The sequence below is a fragment of the Stylophora pistillata genome, chromosome 2 (assembly GCF_964205215.1).
Source record: "Stylophora pistillata chromosome 2, jaStyPist1.2, whole genome shotgun sequence".
Taxonomy (NCBI): domain Eukaryota; kingdom Metazoa; phylum Cnidaria; class Anthozoa; order Scleractinia; family Pocilloporidae; genus Stylophora; species Stylophora pistillata.
In genome coordinates this window covers 53,194,557-53,218,931 of record NC_142520.1, presented here as the reverse complement: position 1 = coordinate 53,218,931, position 24,375 = coordinate 53,194,557, and the positions used below count along the sequence as shown (strand labels likewise).

The following is a 24,375-nucleotide window of genomic DNA, read 5'->3' as shown; positions in this document are numbered from 1 at the left end:
GGATTCTGATCCATCCAGTGAAGTTTGTACATCACAAAAATCTTTACAACAGAAAAATTATGGTAAGACAGACTGAATTCACTGCTTTAAGTTTTTTGCCGTGTTAGCTTACCTCCGGCCTTGAACACTGATTGATATAATTGGACCATTACACGCTTCTGGTTGGAATCATTGTTCTTTGCTTACAGTGTGATTGATTGATTTTGTACAGAGATCCCAGTAAAAAGACCGTATCAGTAGTGGTTCTATAGCAATTATTTCTTTTTTTTTTTTGTAGTAAAACAAGGCACACCAAAAGATAATGAATTGGAACAATTGGCCCCCCAAATTGGTGAAAAGTGGATAAAGCTTGGGCGTCGCCTCAAGGTCGAGGATGCAAAACTAGAGGATATAGGACAAAGACGAGAGGGTCTGGACGAGAGAGCATATCACATGTTGAAACACTGGAAACAGAAGAAAGGTTGCAGAGCAACTTTCCAAGTTTTGAATGCTGCATTACAGGACGAACTTGTACAGCGCAAAGACTTAGCTGAAAATTTTTGTTACCACCAAGGTAATTATTTTCAAGAATGTTGCTTAGTTCAAAATTGTTGTTATGAATTATTTTAAATTACTATTTTTATTGCCTGGCATGGAGTTGCTTAGGAAGCAGTCTCAGAAATTTCCATAAATATGCGCTCACTAAGAGCTGCATAAATTATCTTCAACTTGGCAACTAGTGCTAGTGCGTATGAGTAATAAGATGTTACTTCCTGATTTAACTTCCAGGTAAGCTAACTATTTCGTGGCGTAACGAAACGTAAATTATTATAACGTACCGTCACGTTATCAGTCTCTAGAAGAAGGCAGTACCTCAAAACTAGCCCAGATCGCCTCAATCCGACTACAAGGCTTAATATCAAGGGAAATTAATCTATTTCATGTCTCTTGGCTCTAAACAAAAAATTAGGAATGTAAGAACATGTTTTTATGGAAGACTTGAAACCGCAAAAACTGACTCCACTATTAGGGAAGGATCGGTTACTGGTGCCTCTTATTCTTTATACATTTTGGCCAAAAATTCAAAGAAAAAAAGTTAGAAAACAGTTATGTTAGGTAAACATGAGAAGGAAGGATAAGAATAAGGATAGATGAGAACAAGCTGGACAAACCAGTTGGCGATCTTGAATTCTGACCAAGGAGCTGAGCTTAGGACCATCAAGAACAGTCAACAGTCTCGGCTATCGACCAGAGCAGCTAGGAGTTCAAACCTGGGTATCACTTAACATCCAGAGCCCCTAGAACTATTTTCTAAGGGTTATTTTTCAGTCGTGGTACTTTTTGGTACGTTTAGTTTGTCCCTCTTAATTAATCAGGGTCGTTAAAAAGATTTCAGTTGAGTAGCTTGACTGTGAACAATGATACAAAGTACGCGGCACAATGTTATGCCGCTAGGCTGTGAATTTAGCCACATGCATTCGGAGTAGGCGGCGCGTTTTTCAGAGTAGACAGTAAAATGCGCCGCGTGTCGGGCTTTTTTGACAACCCTGCACTGTACATAAAGACCACATCCTCCCTTCATAATTGTGAAAGGCATAAACTTTGAACATGCACCAAGCACGAGAAACTTTGAACATGCACCAAGCGCGGGAAACTTTGAACATGCGCCAAACACGAGAAACTTTGAACATGCGCCAAGCGCGGGAAACTTTGAATATGCATCAAACGCGGTAAACTTTGAACCTGCACCAAGCGCGGGAAAATGCAACTTCCATCGAGTACGAGGACATGCGCGTTACTTTAGTGGCCAAGTCATTGATTGACTATGGGGCCTTAATGAAAAAAAAAGACAGAAACCACTGTGAAAGAAGTGTTTTATTACCGTGTTATTATCGTGCTTCTCGTAGGTCATACAGAAAAGAGAAGAATCGAAGACGACAGTTTCCCATGTCAGGAAGAAGAGACTTCTAAAAGGCAAAAAACAGATTAGTGTTCTGGAATAAATATGGTAAAGAAATCTTTTATCACAAAATGATGTTAACCACATTTGTACTGATATCAAAAGTAAATTAGTTCATTTAATTTCCTGAATATCTCGGGACTGAAACAAATATTTGGTGTTACGTGTTCGTGTCGTACCATTCAAATGTAATTGGCCAATTTAAAATGACGTGATAAATCACTTTGTTGTTGGCTTTGTTACTTTACTCAGCACAACGATATCACCCTTTCCACTTAGTAACGTCTGGTATTTTTTTTTAATTTCATGATCCGCTAAGGTGTGAATGCCAAATCCTCATTATCTTGATAGCATTTGTTTTACCATTAATTTTTTACTCATGGCAGAGAGGCATGGTAACCAGTTGATCTAATACACTAACCTCTTCTCTCCTTTCTGTCCAGCTGTCAAGCGTGTAACCACTTAAAGTACTTCTCACGTGGAGCCTACTATCCTAGAAATAGAGCAGTACAGCGGTCCAGTCCAGCGGTCCAGTGCAGCAGTCTAGCGATCCCCGACCAGAAGAGAATGCGCTTGGCGATCATCGTGGACGAGTGAGAAGTGATCTCGAAGACCAAAACATCATGGCAAAGGAATTGAAATAAAAATGAAAATAAAATGAATGAAAGAGAAAACTGAATCAATTTATTCTATAGATTGAATCGCTGATTGTGAAGGAGACCACCTGCTAAAGAAAAGCGCTTTTAAGTAAGCGTTCAAGTTTCAAGTATTTATTCTTGCAGTTCAGTTTTCAAATTATGTCAATACTTGTAAAGACTACGTTACACACGGCCAGCAAACTTTATAAGGTTGAAATTATAGGAAAGTGTTAAAAAATTTTCCTCTCCTAAATTCGATTTATTGTCACTTAATTTGGGCGGTTGAAAGCGATTTCAAGTTTCTGGGATAAAATTCTTATACGCTGATCATAAATCCAGCAAACTGATCAAAAAATACAAAGAGGAGAGGACGTTCTCGGATAGTAAGTAAAAAAAGAAAATTGTCGTAAGTGCTCCTAGTATCAACAATTTTCGTTAGTGTTGTACTTAACTGATGATGTAAATATGTAATAAAGACGATCAGTAATTTGTTAAGTTATATCTGATTTTTTTTTTTTTTTTGGTTTTTTGGTTACCACAAAGAAAGGTATATATAACGGAGGGGTGTAACAGAAAGAGGAAATGTATTTGGGGCCTGATTTCATTTAATCATTAACCTTTTAATCTCCTACTCAGTCGTTTCTTCCACAAGCAAGGGATTTATCTGATTCCACTGAATAAATTATCGTTCCTAGACTGGACATCTCACATAACAATCTAACCACCGTCCCTGATACTATTGGGGAGATGGTGGAGCTGGAGGGACTGGGGCTGAGTTTCAACCAGTTGACAGTGTTGAGTCCAGCTATAAAACAGCTGAAGAAACTCATTTCTTTGTATGTGAGAGGGAATCCTTTTACAGTTGAAGGAATGAGAAGTGTTATGGAGCTAAAGGATAAGATTGACAGAGTATATTCATATGTCCCACGTGAGTAAAGGAAATTCCTCTTCACATTTATGTTGTGACATGTGCATTTACTAAATTGGTTCCAATGGTTGGGTCTGCTAAATCTGTGAGCTGGCAAGGCCTGCGAGCCACGGTACGAGCCACAGTGCGAGCCATGCGAGCCATTTTTGCGAGTATTTTTTCTTCGATTGGTCCAGGGTCCAGCTAGGAGGTCGTGGATCATTTTGCGCCTGACTATCACTCAACTGTCACTATAAACCGCCCACCCGCCATTTTGAAAGTGGAGATGATCCTGGGGACGAGTGTAAACGGTACAACCTCGCTCCCAGGGTACCCTCTCTTTGCCTGGAAAATTAATTTTAAATTTAGCTACAAAAGGGTTTAATAATGAAATATTCCCAGAAAAAAATCTTATACTCGCTTTGGTTGCCAGAACTATTGCTGGTGCGTCAAATATGAAAAATGCTCTAAACATCTGTACATCGTCCCAAGTCTTGCATCATAGTAATGGCTGCATGTCCTGAGTTGGACGAATTATTTTCTTCGTTTCATATTTTTGTTATTCAGAGAAAATTTTATGTATTCAAATTGCTCAAGATCTGCAAATAATGAAAACAATGTGAAAAAAATTAATTAAGGTTCAAGACTTAAGTAAAAAAATTTTCTAAGGAAAACGTATGGCTCCATCACCCTACCACGACTGAATGGTATCCATTGACTCCTCTCATTCAGTGATATCAACGAGGAAAATCATTCAAGAGAAAAGAGAATAGTAGTTCCAGGATAACTCCGTGTATTGGCATCAAGAATGGTGAGCAAATCACGTAATTTTAACAGCTTCACACTTTAGTGAATCAGACTTATCAAAATTCTATCAAATAAAAATTCTTAACATTTTGACTGTGGTTCACATGACTCGCGGGCTCGCACCTTGGCTTGCAGGGCTCGCCGGCTCACAGGTTTATAAAACTCCTAATGGTTGAATTGCAAGTGGTTATAGTGCTTGTTATGATAATTGCAGGCAGCTGACAACAGTTTCATAATAAAGCCTGAGAAGAATATGAAGTGAATACTGTCACAGCTATACTCGGGGGTGGAAGCGGAATAATTGGATCTCATTTATTCATTATTCCGATCCTGATGAGCTCAACTCTTTCTTCGCCACTACAGCAGAGAGAACCTTAGGGAAATCTTCAGGGGACTCTGTCGATGACCTATTATATCTGGTAAATTCACTGGGTGATGTTAGCGACTCCGTCCCTTAGGGAACCGAACCTTAGGGAAATCTTCAGGGGACTCTGTCGATGACCTATTATATCTGGTAAATTCACTGGGTGATGTTAGCGACTCCGTCCCTTAGGGAACCGAACCTTAGGGAAATCTTCAGGGGACTCTGTCGATGACCTATTATATCTGGTAAATTCACTGGGTGATGTTAGCGACTCCGTCCCTTAGGGAACCGAACCTTAGGGAAATCTTCAGGGGACTCTGTCGATGACCTATTATATCTGGTAAATTCACTGGGTGATGTTAGCGACTCCGTCCCTTAGGGAACCGAACCTTAGGAAAATCTTCAGGGGACTCTGTCGATGACCTATTATATCTGGTAAATTCACTGGGTGATGTTAGTGACTCCGCCCCTTAGGGAACCGAACCTTAGGGAAATCTTCAGGGGACTCTGTCGATGACCTATTATATCTGGTAAATTCACTGGGTGATGTTAGTGACTCCGTCCCTTAGGGAACCGAACCTTAGGGAAATCTTCAGGGGACTCTGTCGATGACCTATTATATCTGGTAAATTCACTGGGTGATGTTAGCGACTCCGTCCCTTAGGGAACCGAACCTTAGGGAAATCTTCAGGGGACTCTGTCGATGACCTATTATATCTGGTAAATTCACTGGGTGATGTTAGCGACTCCGTCCCTTAGGGAACCGAACCTTAGGGAAATCTTCAGGGGACTCTGTCGATGACCTATTATATCTGGTAAATTCACTGGGTGATGTTAGCGACTCCGTCCCTTAGGGAACCGAACCTTAGGGAAATCTTCAGGGGACTCTGTCGATGACCTATTATATCTGGTAAATTCACTGGGTGATGTTAGCGACTCCGTCCCTTAGGGAACCGAACCTTAGGAAAATCTTCAGGGGACTCTGTCGATGACCTATTATATCTGGTAAATTCACTGGGTGATGTTAGTGACTCCGTCCCTTAGGGAACCGAACCTTAGGGAAATCTTCAGGGGACTCTGTCGATGACCTATTATATCTGGTAAATTCACTGGATGATGTTAGCGACTCCGTCCCTTTCAAGCTACGCGAGGTAACCCATGTAGAGGTCTTACGCGACATCAAATTACTAAGAACGGACCGTTCAACAGGTCCAGATAATATCCCAGTGAAGTTTTTGAAACCAGTTGCGGAGCTTTTAGCAGGTCCCCTCACACATACAATTAACTGCTGTATCAGAAATAGTTATTTCCCTATTGACTGGAAGGTGGCGCGAATCTCACCAATACCAAAGATAGATCAACTAATGGCTAAACATGACTATCGACCTGTATCCATCCTCCCAGCCCCGTCCAAAATCTTTGAAAGGCTGGTAGCCCATCAGACAATTGGATTTATTGAAGAAAGAACACTTTTTGGTGAAAACATCACAGGATTTAGAAAGAATCACTCAGCGGCCACGAAATTACTGGAGATTAGAGACGATATTACACGTGCAATGCGTCGCGGCAAAATAACTCTCATGATTCTTGCAAATTACTGGAAAGCTTTTGACGTTGTGAACTTCAAGTCAGTTATTTATAAAATGCACTCAATGGGTCTTTCAAAGGATTTTCTAACCTGGATTACCTCCTATCTTACGGGCAGGCAACAGTATGTAATGATAGATGACACGTTTTTTCAGCGGTTGGAAACGTGCTTCGGCGTCCCTCAAGGATCGATCTTAGGACCGTTAATTTTCAATATCTATGTAGCAGACCTCCAGAAAAAGTTAAGTTGTAAATGCTTTCAATATGGGGATGATACCACGTTGCTTCACCACTCGAAGCCGCATGAAATAGAGGCGTGCATAAAGGATGCTAATCAGACAATAAGAGGCCTGAGCAGTTACTCTGAATCGTCCAATCTGGCGTTGAATTCAGAAAAAACAAAATGGATGCTTCCCTCTACAAGACAATTGGCGCGCGCACACTCTTTAAATGGTTTTTCTGCAGATGTATAGTGCGATGACACTTTTGGGAGTTTATCTGGATCAAGAACTAACATGGCAAGAACACATAACGAATCCGTTGTCATCGTGTTACGGTGCTTTAGCAGTACTACGGAAACTAAAAAACTTCGCACCATACCACATAAGAAAACTACTGGTGGAAAGTCTTATACTCTCTAAACTGAATTATTGCAACGTTGTGTTTAGTCCTCTCCCAGAGTACCAGACCAAACGCCTTCAAAGAGTACAGAACACGTGTGCGGGTTTTGTGTTAACTAATCTAGTATAGTTTTTATTATTCACTATTTTATCAATTTTGATTTATTGTGAGTATTAGGCATATGGTTAGTTTTTATATTAGTAGCGAAGAGCCACTATGTGGAAATATACTAATAAAGGTCATTATTATTCCTATCATTTTTTTCGAGGTTATTCATCATTCCGTATTAGAGTTTTTTAGGGAGTTTCTAATTCGCCTTATTGTGAATGGATGATTTCAATTCGATTAAAATATGATTTAAAACCGTCAGCGTCATGTTCAATCTAATTACCGTATTTATTTACTTAACTCCAACCTAAGGTTTATTTAGATATCAGCCTTATAGGCGTGGCATTTATTTTTACATACTGTACATTGAACAAAAATGTACACTAAACATCTACACTATAGGGACTTTAAGCAGTGACGACGGAAAGCTCTTACGATGGCGTTCGACACTTACCTTTTTCCCTAGTCCTATTTACTTTGCGCAAATTAATGGTAGATATCTAAGCATCATAATGTTTGATATTCTTATTTTCGATCATGGGACTGAGTCTTTCGTCTCTATAACGTAACGTAAAAAACACTGGAATTTTAATTGATAACGTACTTAAGATCAAAACAGCATAGTTATTCAACAATATAATAGTGCGAGTTCTTGGTAGATTGGGTGGTAAATAGCCGAGAACCACATTTTACTGATTCTTTCCGACGTGGAAATATTGTCACTCAACTTTCTCAAAATTATATTAAGCTTTTAAAAATAACACAACGAAAGAAATAACTTTGAGATCCAAGAATACTTACACCAATGAATACGTGTATTGCGTTAAGCAAAGTGTTAACTTAACTTAGGTTCAAACGTGTTGCAGTGCGTCCAGATCTCGTATTACAAGCTACACGTCTGCAGAGTCGTCTTTTACAGCTTTTAGTCGATATTGAAATCCCCCAAAACGACAATTTCCGATCCGCTGGCAGTTTTGAGAGTGAGTGAGTCATTTAGTGCATCGAAGAATGTCTCAGAACAGACGTCAGGTGTCCTATATACACAGGCAATAAACAATTTCTTGCACTTGAGTCGATGTACTTCAATCCATAATGTTTCAATATTTTCAGTAGTCAAATCCGTTCTAAGTTTGTGGGGAATCCCATTGCGTACGTAAATTGCCGTGCCGCCGCCTCTTTTACCCGTTGGGTCATTTCTCAGTACTGAATAGCCAGTAATATCTACTTCTGTCAGAACCTTTATAGATGGGCTAAGGCATGTTTCAGTTAAAGTAAAAATGTCGAATCTGCTTGACTGCCCTAAACGCTCTCTATTTAAAGAATAGTGTATTTCTGTCGAGGAACTATCGGTTGATAGTTGCCCCGCGAAAATTTGATGTTCTTAAAACAAATATTTCGCTTCTCGGGAGATTATGCTAGTTCCGAGACATAAACACTCTGTTGTCTTTATTCTTCACCATTCTTCCGCGTGCCAGTTGAAAAAAAGTCAAAAACCTACTAAACGCAGATCAATCAAATATTTATTCATACGTACAGCCTGTCACAAATGTCAATAATTCGCAACCGTACATTAGCTAAATACTACGTTATACCTGTCAGAATCTGTAATTTGTGGTAATCCTAATTAGCATAAATTGATATTTTGCCGGCACGTATCGGAGGACTGGGGGTGGCTGTGAGGTACGCAGAGAGTTATGGGATCGTGATTTGTAAGCAGAGTTCGTTTGCAGAGCAAGGTATTCTACGATCAGCCTTCACCGGGCGTCGCTGTTCCTTTTCGTTTGAGTCTTTTGTATAAATTTAGAGCGGTACTTGCATAGCACTTTAAGTAACTATGCAAAAATGTCATTTATAGGATACCCTAAAAAAAAAAGGGTGGCACCACTGCCTCGGTCGGGGGTACACGTTACTCGTTTTTTCCAACTGCTGGTTTTTAGGGGTTTTTGTGTCCGGCTTTGGTGCATTTAGTTTACTTCAACTGTAATAGGCTTCTGTTAGCGTACCGATTTGGCGTTAAATAAACGTTGGCTTGGCTGGCCAACCCGCCCAGATATCAACTCTTTGTGTCTGGTTGAGCAGTGAAGGCAAAATAGTCCCTTTTACAATTGTGGGCTTGGTGGCCAGGCCTTGAAACAGGAGTGAGGCTAAGGGTGACCCTGTTGTGATAGAGACCTGTATCTAGTTAGCATGATAACAAAGTAATTTGCATTTGAAAAGCAGCAACATCTATATCATAACAAGGTCACTCTAAGCCTCATTCCAGTTCAAAGGCTTGGCCACCAAGCCCACAACTGTAAAAAGGACTTTTTGAAAAGTCACTGTTTTTCCGATCTGCCTAACTTCACGACTATCAGACCATTCAAAATTTTTCACGGATGTATATTTTCCGCGGACGGGCACTATGGGTTATCATAGTTCACCACTAAATTTTCTCCGGTTTTTGTCTGTTTAAATCGATCGCGTGACGTGATAGTGTTCAACTGTGGAGAGGGCTAGAGACACTATCAGCCCATAGTGCCCGCCCGCGGAAAATACCCGGATGGATAGTGCCCGTCAACGGAAAATATCTACCTGGATTGATAGTACTCATCCGTAAAAAGTTTTGAATAGTTTGACGGCCGCGAAGTTAGGCAGATCGGAAAAACAGTGACTTTTCAATTCTGAAAGGCATAACGTATTATTTAGCCAATGTACGGTTGCGAATTATTGACATTTTTGACAAGCTGTAGGCGCGGAAGCTGATTTAGTGGTGATCAATTAAAACAATAGAATGTTTATGTCTCGGAACTATCGGTCTGATAGTTGCCCCTTGGAAATTTGATGTTCTTAAAACTAGCATATTTGCCCTCGAAGCCTCGCTTCTCGGGAAAATATTTGTTTTAAGAACATCAAATTTCCGCGTGGCAACTATCAGCCGATAGTTCCTCGACAGAAACACTCTATTGTTTAAATAGTGTCTCTCCACGGATAAACACTATCGCGTCACGTGATCAACTTAAAACCAAAAGGAATCGAAGAAAATTTAGTGGTGAACTATAATCCATGATAGATACTGCGTAAAGTGAGTAGTACGTGACCTGATCCATTTGTATCATCAAATATAAAAATATGAGCCTGTATGAGGAGGGCTCTGGGATTGTCGGTTTTGCGGTTTTGACTGTTTTTTTTTTTTTATCGGTGTTTCGGTTTTTGGGTCAAAAAGGTTCGGTTTTTCGGTTTTGATGTTCCGAGCGGTTTGCGGATTATATGTGTTTTTGCATTCGGTTTTCGGTTTTCACGACGACCCTGAGACGGTTTTCGGTTTTTCCTTTTGGACCCCTCAAAGGTGAAAATGTAGCGGTTTTGTCAGGTTTGCATGCAGTTTTCGGTTTTGCTGCCTTTTTTCGTCGGTTTTTCGGTTTTGGAGATTTTTTTCTCCGGTTTTGCGGTTTCCCAGAGGCCCCATGCAATGCCCCCCGCCCTCCTGTATATTGACAACATCTATGGAAGGTGTATACCCAGTTGCGGCTTCTTGTTATGCGGAGATTTCAAGCGCCTAAATATTCGCCACTTGACCACCCAATTCAAGCTCAAACAACTGGTAGACAAGCCTATAAGGAAGGACCAAATTTTGGACTTAGTGATCACAAACCTCCCTCAACTATACGATGCAAACTCAGTCCAAACCCTTTCCCCCTTCGGCCTGTCGGATCATAAGGTCGTTCTTGTGGGCCCCAAGGCGAGGCCACAAGGCGAGGCCAGTTGGAAAGGGTTCCAGTCGGAAATCTGTTGCAAAGCGGGATACTCGTGCAAGTAGAAAGTTGGAGCTCGGACGCTACCTCTCGTCTATCGAATGGTCCCTGTTCAACCGCGCTGATTCGTGCCTGGCCAAGTTGAATCTATTTGTAGACACGATTCACATTGGTATGGATCATACTATGCCGATCAAGCACCACAAGATTCACGTCAACGATGCATCTTGGATCATCGCTGAGTCAAAAAACCTTATAAGGCTATGACAGAAAGCATTCAACAGTGGAGACAAGAAGAGCTACTACTCTAATGCTGTAAACCGAAACCGTAAATCGCAGCGCAGCAAGTACTTTCCCTCAAAAAATGACAATCTCAAGGCCACCAAGCCCTCGCAGTGGTGGAATGCTGTCAAACGGGTTGCTGGAATGGTTCCCTGTTCCAGTTCGGACAGCATTATCTCCAGTTTACAATGTGAAAGCGAACTCAGTGAAATTCAAATCGCCAAAAAAATTAACTCCGCCTTCCTTGCTCCCATGAAAATCTTCCAGCCATTAGAGCCAGTTGCAACTGTAGAGGACGAACCCTATGTATTCACTCTATCCGAGCCTGCGCTTCTGGCCGCCCTGAGACAACTAAATCCACGCAAAGCGGCCGGATCCGACTGCATTCCTAATTGGCTCTTGCATGAGTACACTGAGGTTCTTGTCGAGCCCGTGACGGCCATTGTCAACTCTAGCTGTGGAGAGCAAAGACTGCCTTCACTCTGGAAGCTAGCTGACGTCGCTCCGCTCCCGAAGCAGAAGCCTGTAGGAGACCTCAGCAAGCAGCTGCGCCCCATCTCCCTGACACCCGCCATCTCGAAACTCGCGGAAGGTTTTGTTGTATCGACCCATGATGTTGGCCCCGCTGTATTGAAGATCATTGACCGTGATCAATACGGTGCTATCCCTAAATCCTCCACCCTGTTCGCTCTGATCTCGATGTTTCACCACTAGTCACAAGCTACAGACGGTACCGAGGCAGCCGTTAGAGTCGTGCTATTTGATTATCGCAAGGCCTTAATAATAATAATAATAATAATAATAATAATAATAATTTAATATTTATATTGCGCAAATTAACACGTGGATATGATCAAATGCGCATCATAACACTTTTCGGGGGACTTTGGCCGGACTGCATGAGCAGTTTACAAACAATCGAAGGAAACTTTATTTGAAGATGCCCCTTCTCCCCAAACTCCCAGTAAACAGGCCAGACCACATCACAGTAATCTCGTTAGTGGGTTCTTTAACGTCCCCTGCCTAACCAAATTAATTAATTAATTAATAGATGCAGGAGACTGGACCTACGGTTTATTCGTCCTTATCCGAGAAGACTAGAGTGTCTATCCATTTCTTGATATTATAGAAAAGTAGCGCATTCTCCTCAGTTAATTTAAGGCTTTGAGTGTTGGTCCGGCCGGGGCTCGAACCATCGACCTCGACCTCCCGCACAACAGTCCAGCGCTCTAACCAGTTGAGCTAACCGGAGGCGGTTAGCTCATCGATCATAAGATACTTGTCGCTAAGATCATCGGCCCCGACATACCGCACAGCATCAAAGCCTGGGTAACTGACTTTTTGATGAATCGACACCAACGCGTCAAGTTGTGCCCTGACTGCTTTTCTGAGACAACTAGGCGGTTAGCTTACCGATCATAAGATACTTGTCGCTAAGATCATCGGCCTCGACATACCGCACAGCATCAAAGCCTGGGTGACTGACTTTTTGACGAATCGACACCAACGCGTAAAGTAGTCCTCTGACTGCTTTTCTGAGTGGGGCCCAGTCCCTGCCGGAGTTCCGCAGGGGACCAAGCTCGGCCCCTGGCTTTTCTTGCTCATGATCAATGATCTCAAGGTTGTCGCTCCCATGTGGAAGTATGCTGACGACACGATAATCTCCCAAACCATACCCCGCGGCTCTCTGGGTGACGTGCAACACGCTGTTACTGCCGTGGAGGAATGGTCTCGGTCTCAGCGGATGCAACTCAATGCCGACAAGTAAAAGGAGATGATTATTGACTTCAAGAAAAACCCTAATAACTTCTCCCCTGTCGAAGTAGATGGTCACGAGCCTCCTGTCACCCACTGACTGCGCGAAGATATTAGGTGCTACGATATCCAGTGACTTGAAATGGAACAAGGATATTGTAGATTGCGTTAAGAAAGCAAATAAGCGCCTGTATTTTATTGTTCTCTTGAAAAGGGCCCGTGTTCCCCTTAAAGACATTGTGAACTTCTATTGTACATCAAGTAGACATATACTAGAAAACTACTCTCCACTGTACCATCATGCACTCCCGGCCTATCTTAATGAGGATATAGAAAGAATTCAGAAACGCATGCTTTAAAATAATAATAGTAATAATAATAATAATAATAATAATAATAATAAGAACAATCTTTAAACAGGGGGCTCACATCACTGGGGAATGGTATTGTCCATCAAGTAGACATATTCTAGAAAACTACTCTCCACTGTACCATCATGCACTCCCGGCCTATCTTAATGAGGATATAGAAAGAATTCAGAAACGCATGCTTTAAAATAATAATAATAATAATAATAATAATAATAATAATAATGACAATCTTTATACAGGGGGCTCACATCACTGGGGAATGGTATTGTACATCAAGTAGACATATTCTAGAAAACTACTCTCCACTGTTCCATCATGCACTCCCGGCCTATCTTAATGAGGATATAGAAAGAATTCAGAAACGCATGCTTTGAAATAATAATAATAATAATAATAATAATAATAATGACAATCTTTATACAGGGGGCTCACATCACTGGGGAATGGTATTGTACATCAAGTAGACATATTCTAGAAAACTACTCTCCACTGTTCCATCATGCACTCCCGGCCTATCTTAATGAGGATATAGAAAGAATTCAGAAACGCATGCTTTAAAATAATAATAGTAATAATAATAATAATAATGATAATAATAATAATAATGACAATCTTTATACAGGGGGCTCACATGACTGGGGAATGGTATTCTGTGAGGCCCTGTAAAACTAAAAATAAGTAAAATAAAATTATAGAAATGGAAAACAAATTACAAACAAAAACTAAGTAATATACAGGGTGTGTGAACATGATAAAATCAGATCTCAACGCTAACTTAACTAAATACATGATTTTCCACTCTATGCTTAAAAATGAGAAAGGAGTCAATTTCTTTAATAGAAGTGTCTAAGAAATTCCATTCTCCTGCGCACATATATAAAAGTCTCTGTCTTCCATAGTTCGTTTTTACACGATGGAGGCGGAAATCGTTCTTTCTTCTTGTATTATATCTATGGAGGTAAGAATTCCTTGGGATATTAAAACTACAATCCACAAGGCCGTGAATGTACTTAAAGGTGGTAATGTATCTGTGTACAAGACGCCGTTGGAGCAGTGTTAACCAGTTCAGAGAATTTAGAACGTCGGTGGATGAGGCGTGATTCGGCAAATCAAGGATAACTTTTGCAGCTTTATTTTGTAGTATTTGTAAATCTTCCATGATAGTGGCGTTATTCTTGTCTCCCCAAATGATGTCGGCATAGTCAAAAAGTGGACTTATTAAGGAATTGTACAATATAATTCGCGTTTCTAATGGTAACAGATGCTTGACTCGTTTTAGTAAACCGATTCTTTGTTTTATTTTGGTGATCAATGATTCGATGTGCTCGTGCCATGTCATGTTCTTTTGGATGACTACACCGAGATATTTGATTGAATCCGTATTTTCAAGTTCTTTGTTATCTATTTCAAGCTTGATACCTTGGCAGGTTTGCAATCTGCGATGGCTACCAAACAATAAAGATTTTGATTTTTTAGTGTTCAGTGTCAGATCGTTACTGTCAAACCATTGAGCTAAATTGGCAAGGTCGGCATTTAGATGGTATTGAATATCTTGGCAGCGTTTTCCACTTGAGTATATCACAGTGTCGTCTGCATACATAATAATAATAATAATAATAATAATAATAACAATTATAATGATAACATACGTTAATTGAAGCTCCCCCTTAGGGGCTTTTCAGCCACAATGTAGACTAATTAAATGCTTCTAAATCCCCACTGGCAGGAGGCAGACCAGTGGGCTATTTACAGAGCACAGCCGAGGAGTTGAACTGGGGGCAACCGAGAACAAATCCAGTGAGTGGCAGGGTGGAGGACTTGAACCCGGGACCTCGACAGTGTTCTAAGCAGTTCGGAAGATCGTTAATGTAGATAAAGAATAGTCAGAGGGCCTAGGATGCTACATTGAGTCACTCCAACATGAACTTCACAAGGAGGGGACTGGTAGCCTTCAACAGATGTTACTTGGTACCGATTATTGAGGTATGAGACAAACCACTCCACGACTTGAGAACCAGCACCAATAGCCTTGAGTTTTTTAACAAGAAGCATACGGTCTACAGTATCGAACGCCTTGGAGAGGTCTAGGAAAACTCCTCCCGTAAAACAGCCGTTATCAAGACTCTGAAGTACATTATCAGTGAAATGGGCGAGGGCAGTTTCAGTTGAAAGCTTGGAACGGAAACCAAACTGATTTGGAGTAAGTAGTTTGGAGTCTGATAGAAAAGTGTAAAGTTGCTGGTGCACGGGTCGTTCAAGAATCTTGCTGATGGCTGGGAGAACAGTTTTCGGTCTGTATTTGTTGCAGTCCGTTCTTTCACCTGTCTTAAATAAAGCACATACTTTGCCAAGTTTCCAGATCGATGGGAAGGTGCTTGTCTCAATTGACCGGTTAAATAATTTGATCAGCATAGGTGCCAGACACTGAGCCGAATTCTTTAATAATCTTGCACTAATACGATCTAGTCCAAGGGCTTTGTTAGTTCGTAAAGCTTTCAGTTGCTTGAGAACAAATGATTCAGTGATAGTAGAGAAGGTGAACAAGTTCTCTTTTCCGATGCAATGAGAGTAAGAGGGTGAGAAAAAGTTTATACTGTTGTTAACTGTAGATTTCAGTTTTTCTTTGATTTTGCAGCTAGTTTGGTTCCGATAAGGAAGAAATGTTCATTTAGAACCCGAGCTATGGCGCTTTTTTTAGTGTGAAAAACGCCATCAGCCTCTATTAGAGAAACGGTAGAGTTGGATTTCTTTGACGTGATCTCATTTAGTCTTCCAAAGCTCACTGGGATTACCTTTCTTCTTGTCAACTAAATCCGACTAATAGTCCGTTTTACATTTTTTCACCAGTTTGTTTACGAAGTACTTGATCTTTTTAAACAATCCACAGTGGTATTTCGAGTTCGTTTTTATCGCCTTTCTATGATGAAAATCTCGGTCTCGCATGGCGTTTGATAGATCAGAAGTCATCAAGGGTGTTTTTATTCCTTTGATGCGAGTTTTCTTGATCGGCTCGTGTCTATGGGATGTTCCACGTTTCCACAGCAGGATCTACATCTCTATCTATATCAATTAAGTTCCAGTTAGTCTCAGCTAAATCCTTGACGAAGGCATCTTTATCGTACTTGCGGTACGAACGGTATTCCACTGTCTTTGGCTGGGACTTAGGGACACCAGATTTTATGGTGCAGAACACAATGGAATGGTCGCTAATTGCAGAATGAATTACACCACTTTCAACAATGCGATGGTTGTTGTTGACAAAGATCAGATCGATGGCGGATTTCGTTTGTTCACATATTCTGGTCGGGGTGTTGATTAACTGCTCAAATTCATTAGTTATTGCAAATTTTTGCAGTTGCCGTCTTAGTTTAAATGCAGAGTCGTCTTCTACAGCTAAATAGTCGATATTGAAATCCCCCAAAACTACAATTTCCGATCCCGCTGGCAGTTTCGAGAGTGAGTGAGTCATTTAGTGCATCGATGAATGTCTCAGAACAGACGTCAGGTGGCCTATATACACAAGCAATAACCGATTTCTTGCACTTGAGTCGATGTACTTCAATCCATGTTTCAATATTTTCAGTAGTCAAATCCGTTCTATGTTTGTAGGGAATCCCATCGCGTACGTAAATTGCCGTGCCGCCGCCTCTTTTACCTGTTCGGTCATTTCGCAGTACTGAATAGCCAGTAATATCTACTTCAGAATCCTTTATAGATCGGCTAAGGCATGTTTCAGAAAAGGTAAAAATGTCGAATTTCTTGTCACTAAATAATAGTCGAACATGATTCATCTTGTGCAAAATGCTTCGCACATTAAGATGAGCTATAATTTCACCTGAAATGTCATATCGGGAATGCCTTGACAGTCTAGGCCTGCCAACGTTGTATGATAGACGCATAGAACTCTGTTGTCATTTGTTCGATTCTATCGTTAACAATCCCGAACATAAGTTGTACCATCTCTGCTATCAAGGAAAAAATGTAGCTCTAATTTAAGGCATCAAGAGATATATAATTTGCCACGTTCTCACACTAAACGTTTTCGACGCTCTTTCTTTTATGGTATGTCCCAGGGTGCGCACAATGGCTCCTAAAGTTTCAAAGAAAGTCGACTTTAATTTTAGATATTCATACATATTCTAGATTTATTTATTATATTAGGCATTTACATTTATATGATTTTATTTAGCTTTATATTTTAACCAATTTTGGCTGTAAAATACGCAATTCAGTTTTACGACTGCAAAGTATTACTCAATAAACGATATATTTAAGTTTTGGGCGACAAGTAGGTTTCCACAAACCATTATATTATTCCTTGCCGATTTCCACTCGTGATAGTTGATTCTCGAGCCCGTAGTCCTTTGTTTTATAGGCTGATTCTTGAAGAAAATTTCGATGGTTTCTTATCATGTGTTTTTCTTATCATGCGTACCTTAAGGGAATAAACTTGATTCGTGTAAATGAAATAAAGAAAAGACTGAAAAGTATAGGATTCGTTTCTGTAGAAATGAGTCGTTAAGACCATTGTATTCATTTTTACCTCTTGAAAACATTGGAAAATGAAAGAAACGATTCTTGGATCTCTCTTTCTTGTCCTGGTGGAGTAATAAACAACTTGTCACCCTCCCTCCCTCCCTCAGTAATCAGTCATCTTCCCTAGCCAACAACAGATCAAGGCAAACAGCCGAGTGGCCTTTCTAAGTCGTCGCGGACGTTGAAGGGCACGGGCAGCAAAAGGTCTTGCATCAGTAAATACTACTCTGCCTCAAAGATTCTTAATAAAGCTACTGTGCCTAGCATTAAAGGTGGACTATGCAGGTAAAACCCACACGAGTTTTTATCTCTACCATAAAAGAGTATCTAAGATTGCCAAGAGTAACCGAGCTGATTAAATCACAGCCGGGGCTCACACAAGCTTCCTGTAGTGTTTCCAACAAAACTGTTGACTTTAGATGCTTTTAATATTTACTCTGTATTGTTATTAATATTTCTTTCAATTCACGGTAATTATTTACATACCTATTTTCGATTTATTCACTATTTAGGTTTTTATTAATTGATAATTTGATTGGTGCAGGTCCACATCAAGACGTAATGTCTTGCCTATCCCTCAACCTGCTTTATTATGAATAAACGATGATGATGAAACGATGATGAAGCGGCGTGTCTGGTCGTTTATTCGAAATATAAAGAAATGTATGGGAGAATGTTGAAGAGTCGTAATATCGTAAACTTATATCGACGAATGTCTTTGTTAAGGCTCAAAATAACTGTAAACCTACCTCACTTGCTGTGTATTGTCTTTTCTGTGTTTCAGTCTAACAGTTCCAAACTTTCAGTCACGTTTTCTTGCCATTTTTTCCGCAGAACACACCAAACATCCCTTTGTTGAGGTGAAATGCAAACGGTCGGATAAGTTTTTATCATTTTTTAAGATCGATCAGTTTCCATTCATCAAATATTACTTTGATACCTTCTGAAACATCAATTAACTACTTCACTATACTAGTCCGCCGACGTAGCGAAGAGACAAGCACTCCCCCATCCCTTGTAGTAGTCTACCTGGTCACGTGACATGTGAGAAGCATTGTGATGTAAATCAAACCTCAGTTGTCAGTCAGGAAGTGTCTACTTGTAGCCGAACAGCTAGATTGTTCACAATCTCTCTTTGATTTCGTCATAATTCGCCGCAGTTGTTGTTTACTTTGCTGAGAAGTAAGTATTATGTTCAACACAGTTATGAATTTAGCCCATTTGTGTAAACTGTAGGCTCGCTAGACTCCTGAAACGCGAACAAAGATAATTCAGCTGAGAATTAACTCGGACCCTCCGCCCGATCGAACTGATGGGGCGATCAGATAACGGCTTATTAAGCGACTATCTCGGTCTGTATATTGAGAGATTTTAGGCCACTAACTCAGTCTATATATTGTACGATTTTAAGCCGTTAACTAACGGCTTAAAATCTCCCAATAAACACAACAGACTGGAGGAAATTAAGCCGTTAGTTAACGGCCTAAAATCGTACAATAAACATAACAGACTGAACGAAATTTAAGCCGTTAGTTAACGGCCTAAAATCGTACAATAAACATAACAGACTGAACGAAATTAAGCCGTTAGTTAATGGCCTAAAATCGTACATTAAACATAACAGACTGAATGAAATTAAGGCGTTAGTTGACGGCCTAGAATTGTACAATAAATATCACAGACTGGACGAAATTAAGCCGTTACTTAACGGCCTAAAATCGTACAAACAGCATTACAGACTGAACGCAATTACGCCGTTAGTTAACGGCCTAAAATTGTAAAATAAAACAGACTGAACGAAATTAAGCCGTTAGTTAACGGCCTAACAGCGTACTATAGACATAACAGACTGAACGACGTTACGTAAGTAATAAAAGAAGAAATGACCTAAAACCACCGACAACACCCATCTAGGACCACCGTTTAACCCACTTCAGAAATCAATTTCAAGTGTAAAATAGCGCACGCTGAAGCTTTATTAGGGCGATTTTCGTGGATATTTATTTACGGAAATGTGTGACAGCAGCTTCTCAAATCATTAATAATTCATCAAGTTACAAACCAATCACGATACGCCAATTTGGCCAAATCTGTGCGTTTAGAATCCTCGATGAAACAATGGACAGAGGGTTTTCCACTGTACTTTGATGAAATATCAAACCCTAGGGCTTGCTAAAATGTCATACCCGGTGACGTTCCTCAGGGACTTGTGACACTGCTAAAATATTTGACAACAAAGGCCAATAATTACTGAAAAACAACAATTCCGCTTACGCTGCCAAAATCTTGGCTAATGATGTACGATTGAGAAGCAATTTCAAAAAATCGTAGTGTGCTTCGTGTTTCATCGGGGTTTTCCCGTGTTTGGAAACCCCGATGAAACACACGCAATCGTTTTTGCAATATTACATGCAAAGCGGAGCGGAATTGGCGCGTTGTCCCTTTGCTATTTTCTTCAATTGAGTGATGACATTTCATGGTTGTCTAACGGCTTTTTTTTCGTTTCATTAATCTCATAAACTTGAGTCAATATTCGCCAGTGTCTGCGTTTTTTTGGCTCTCAGGTCAAAAAGACACCAAGTAAGACCCCCATTAGTTGAAAATTTGATGAGGTTGGGTTAGGAGGGGTTCAAGGTTGTCACAACCGTTCCTATTTCTAATAAATCTTTCGAATTGTGTTGTTTTTTGAGAAACGAATCGAAATATTTCTTTATTGGATGATCCACGACGAGATTAGCGAAGTGTATATGGAATACAGTGGAACCCCTCAAATCCGGAGGAATTGTCAGGTTTAGAGGGGTGTCCGGTGTACTGAGGTTTTACCCATATAGCGATTTTATGCAGCATAATGTACTGTTTGACTGTAAGTACCAACACATGGTACACGAGCACTAATAAAGCACATCAGTAAAGGAACTAACAATATGGATCACAAGGAAGCTTTTCAACATCATTTTATTTGATATACAAAAAAATTCAGTGTTACACGCATAGTAATATGATCCCCGCTTTTAACTCATTTAAATATAGGATGTTCAAGATTCTCTGTCTAAATTTCCAAGATGCTTTTGGAAAAAGGAATCTAATGTTAACTGCATCTAATTACAACGCTGTTCAACTATTTTTCTTTGGGTTAAATTTTCCAGCTCTAGAACCAGTTAGAGATAATTCTCATCTTTGTGAACCGCAAAATTTTTTAACTTATTAACCATATCAAGCACTTCTTTATGTGAAGGGTTACTGCCAGGAACGTCAACATGTTTCTCCTGCTCATCATATGGACAAACTGTTCGTTCTACTCTTCAGTTATCAGTTCAACAAAGCTTGATATCGGGTCTCTTTCCCAGTCCCCGGTGTTTTCTTCTGTTGGCGGTTCAATGACAACGGTTTGTAAGATCGACTGATCGACTCTCAACTGTTGAGCAAGAAGCGACCGCGGAATGTCGCCTTCATCTTCGTAGTCATCTTCTTGTTCGTCAGTCACAGGAAAGCCAGTACGTGGTTTTGAAACACTTTGTAAGAGTCGAGACCATGCCTCGGCTATTCAGTTGATAGTGTCCAGTACATTATTTCTTTACAGAGTTCAGAAACGCTTTCAGCCCTTTCGATCTTGCTTAAGAGCGATCGTAGTGCATGTTTCTTGTATCGTGCCTTAAAGGTTACAGATGATACCTTGACCAAGTGGCTATAAATGGGATGTTGTGTTTGCTGGAAGAAACTTCAAGGTTACGTTCGAGAGCTGACAGTCGCCATGTGATGAGGCATTATCCAAAAACATCAGAATGTGGCGTCGTTTTCTTTTCATCTCTTAATTCACATCTTTAAAACTCTCACGTCCAGTTAACAAGGTCAATTTCTTTGTCAGTATGTGACTACGGAGTGAAAAAAGAGTCCGGTTTCCGGAAGTGAGGGGTTCCGGTTTATTGAGGTTAAAAATAGAGGAAATGTACGGCAGAGATTTTAGGGCCGTAAAAAACGTCCGGCAAAGACAGGATTCCGGTTTATTGATGGTCCGGTTTATTGATGGTCCGGTTTAGAGGGGTTCCACTGTACTTCATCTCCAACTTAAATATTTTTTTAATTCTTAACTAAAACAACTTAGTAAGGAAGTACGCAGATTTCAGAGAAAGCTGGCATCAGTCCAATTACTCCCTGTTTTAGTCGCGCGCCGTCACCAACCAATCGAAAACAACTGGTTACGCTGTGACCTTGCCTGTGACGTTATTAATGAGAAAGTTATAAATAGTTGGGCAAATTTTCAAGTGCTTTGGGAAATGACATACTTCTATATGGCGTTGTTTTCTAGACAGACATTTGGGCTCTGTGAGCCGCTAGGGGGGAGCTATTTGGGAGAAGGGGACTTATTGCACTGAAGGGGGGGATTACACAGTTTTCAGGGGGAATGGAGGGGGATAACTCGTCGCCAACAGAGTATAAAGTAGGGGACTATAGAAAATTGACTGCTAATTAACTTCCAATGAGTGAGATCATATAAATATTACAGAGGCTAATGAGGAGATCAGATAAATTTTATCTTAACACAATCAAAATCTCCGACCCCCCCCCCCCCCACCACCCCCTCCGGCGATAAAAAGTGATGATTCTTGCGCCTAAACGGAAGCTGGTTCATGAACTAGATCTTCAAAAAATAAAGTTTTTTTTTCTTCACTGAATATTTGTCTTGCAGACCTTTGTTGTCAGAAGAGGTTTATGTCCAAGTCATTACAAGTTTCCGAGAATTAGACCGCTCAGAAGAAGACTTGAATGACGCTCTTAGGAAGTGGATTCCAAGAAGGAAACGCACTATGGAAAAACTTGAGGAACTAGCGTCCAAATTACATGACCACCATATGAATGTCAGCAAATCCACCATAGTAGGTGCTTCCGCGAGTGCAGTGGGAGGAATCCTAGCGGTAGCGGGCCTGATCACCGCGCCATTCACTTTTGGAGCTGGGCTCGTGATCTCCCTTGTTGGCGCCGGAATCGGAGGCGTGGGGGGCCTGGTGATGTCTGTTTCCAAAGTAATTGAGCTAATTCTCACAAAGTTAGGATTGAAAGAGGTTCAAGAAGCCATTGACGAGGACAGGGAAGCTTGCACGCAACTGCAAGAAAAGTTGGACAGGCTCGAGAAGATCATTTCCGACATAAGACAGAGTAATAGTTTTGCATTTCTGCACAATCTAGCTCAGAGGGAGTTCACGACTTCAACTGAAGAGAAAATAGATGTCTCCGCCAGGTTTTTTCGGTTGTTCTCGTCCACGGCTTCGTTAGGGGCTGGGGCGTTCGCTGCTACTTATCTCTTCGTGCGAACCGGGGGTTTGCTGGGAGTGGGCGTGGCCAATTTAGCTGGAGGAATTGCTGGCGCCGTGCTGTTACATTTGGATATCTACATGTTGGTGAAATCGTCTCTAGAGGTGCTCGACTACGCAGGCTGTGCAAGACATCAGGGAGCTACGAAGCAAATTGGAATGCCCAGAGGAAGAATGCATTCAGGAGGTGGTAAAGAAATTCATCGCCGAGAAGTTTCGGGAGACCTTTAATGATGAAGGTTCAAATGAAGCACAAAGAGACGACGATGATGACCAAAGAGAAGCCGAAACTGTAGCAATTTAGAAAACAAAGAGATATTTCAGTAGCGATAACAATAGAATGAAACCTGAGTGAAGTGGACTGGTGTTACAAACAGAATCCTCAAGAACCTTGGCCAAATATGTTTTTTTTTTTTTTAATATATTTTAGGGAAACTATGCACCTTTGTAAATCGTGTCCGGTTCACAGATTTCACTGACTTGCAAGGAAAATAGCCGAATGTTGAATTACTATGATTAGCCGAACGCACTTATCTCTAAACACATTTTGATTCAAATTTCCTTCTGTCAAACCGCAATTACTGAGATTAAAACAAACTCAGAAAAAAATCCCGCTCCTGATTATTGAAATTCGAATGCATAAGTAGACTGCAGAGTGTAAAACGATATTTCCGTTCTGCATTCTCTAGAAATTTAAGCTTTTTGAGATGTAAATAGGATATGTTAATTTATGAAGTGCCCAGGAATCTTAAAGCCTGGTTTGTGTGTGTAAAAATTTACCTTTGTTTTGAGATTCCAAAGAGTAATCTACATGTGGCCTTTTGAAAACTGTCTTCAAATGTGCGAAAAATTGAGTATGGACATCACCCTTTGGAAAGGAACTCATTAACTTGGTCATGCATTTTAAAACACACTCTTGGTTAACAAACAGCTGCCATGGTTATTGCAAATAAAAATCAGTGTTTCTTCAGTTCATCAAGTTTTTTTTTGTGTGGGTGTAGTTCCTAATTGTTAAAACAGTTTGCTGAGAGATGGGAGAAAAAAAGAGTTTGAAAATGTTTGAATTTTGTAAGTAGTGAGGCTGTCAAGCAAAAATTCAACATGGGGATGTACATAATCAAATTTTAGCTCAGCTGAAATCATTTAAGTTTTTAGACGTTGCCTTTTTAATAAAAATGTTTAAACTCTGTTAGAGTGGGGAAAGAGTTTTCTATGTGCGAATCATAATAGTCACTTATGACAGATGAGAGTCATGCCAAATTATGCTTTTTTACCCCTTCCGCCACTTGTCTCACAATTTTCTTGAAACAGAAATCTGCCTTTGTTACAGTACAAGTCTGTCTTATGCTGCCAAAAATTGCTTTGTTTTTGTCTTTACATTCAATTCGCCAAAGGCCTTCATAGTATTATGCGAGTAGAT

At 40.4% G+C, this 24,375-nt stretch overlaps 1 protein-coding gene and 1 pseudogene across 1 annotated transcript in view; both read left to right on the top strand.

Moving 5' to 3' along the window:
* The window catches only part of LOC148740322 (uncharacterized), a 28,175-nt gene extending 25,099 nt beyond the window's left edge, over positions 1–3,076 (top strand). Inside the window, exons 4-7 of the mRNA XM_088750547.1 lie at positions 2–62; positions 278–553; positions 1,887–1,987; positions 2,383–3,076. Coding sequence (XP_088606673.1) covers positions 2–62; positions 278–553; positions 1,887–1,969 — 420 coding nt within the window. The 3' untranslated portion in view covers positions 1,970–1,987; positions 2,383–3,076. The remainder of the gene's footprint in view (position 1; positions 63–277; positions 554–1,886; positions 1,988–2,382) is intronic.
* An 18,972-nt stretch (positions 3,077–22,048) lies between these two features.
* On the top strand, positions 22,049–24,147 carry LOC148740321 (uncharacterized; annotated as a pseudogene).
* Positions 24,148–24,375: the final 228 nt, after the last annotated feature.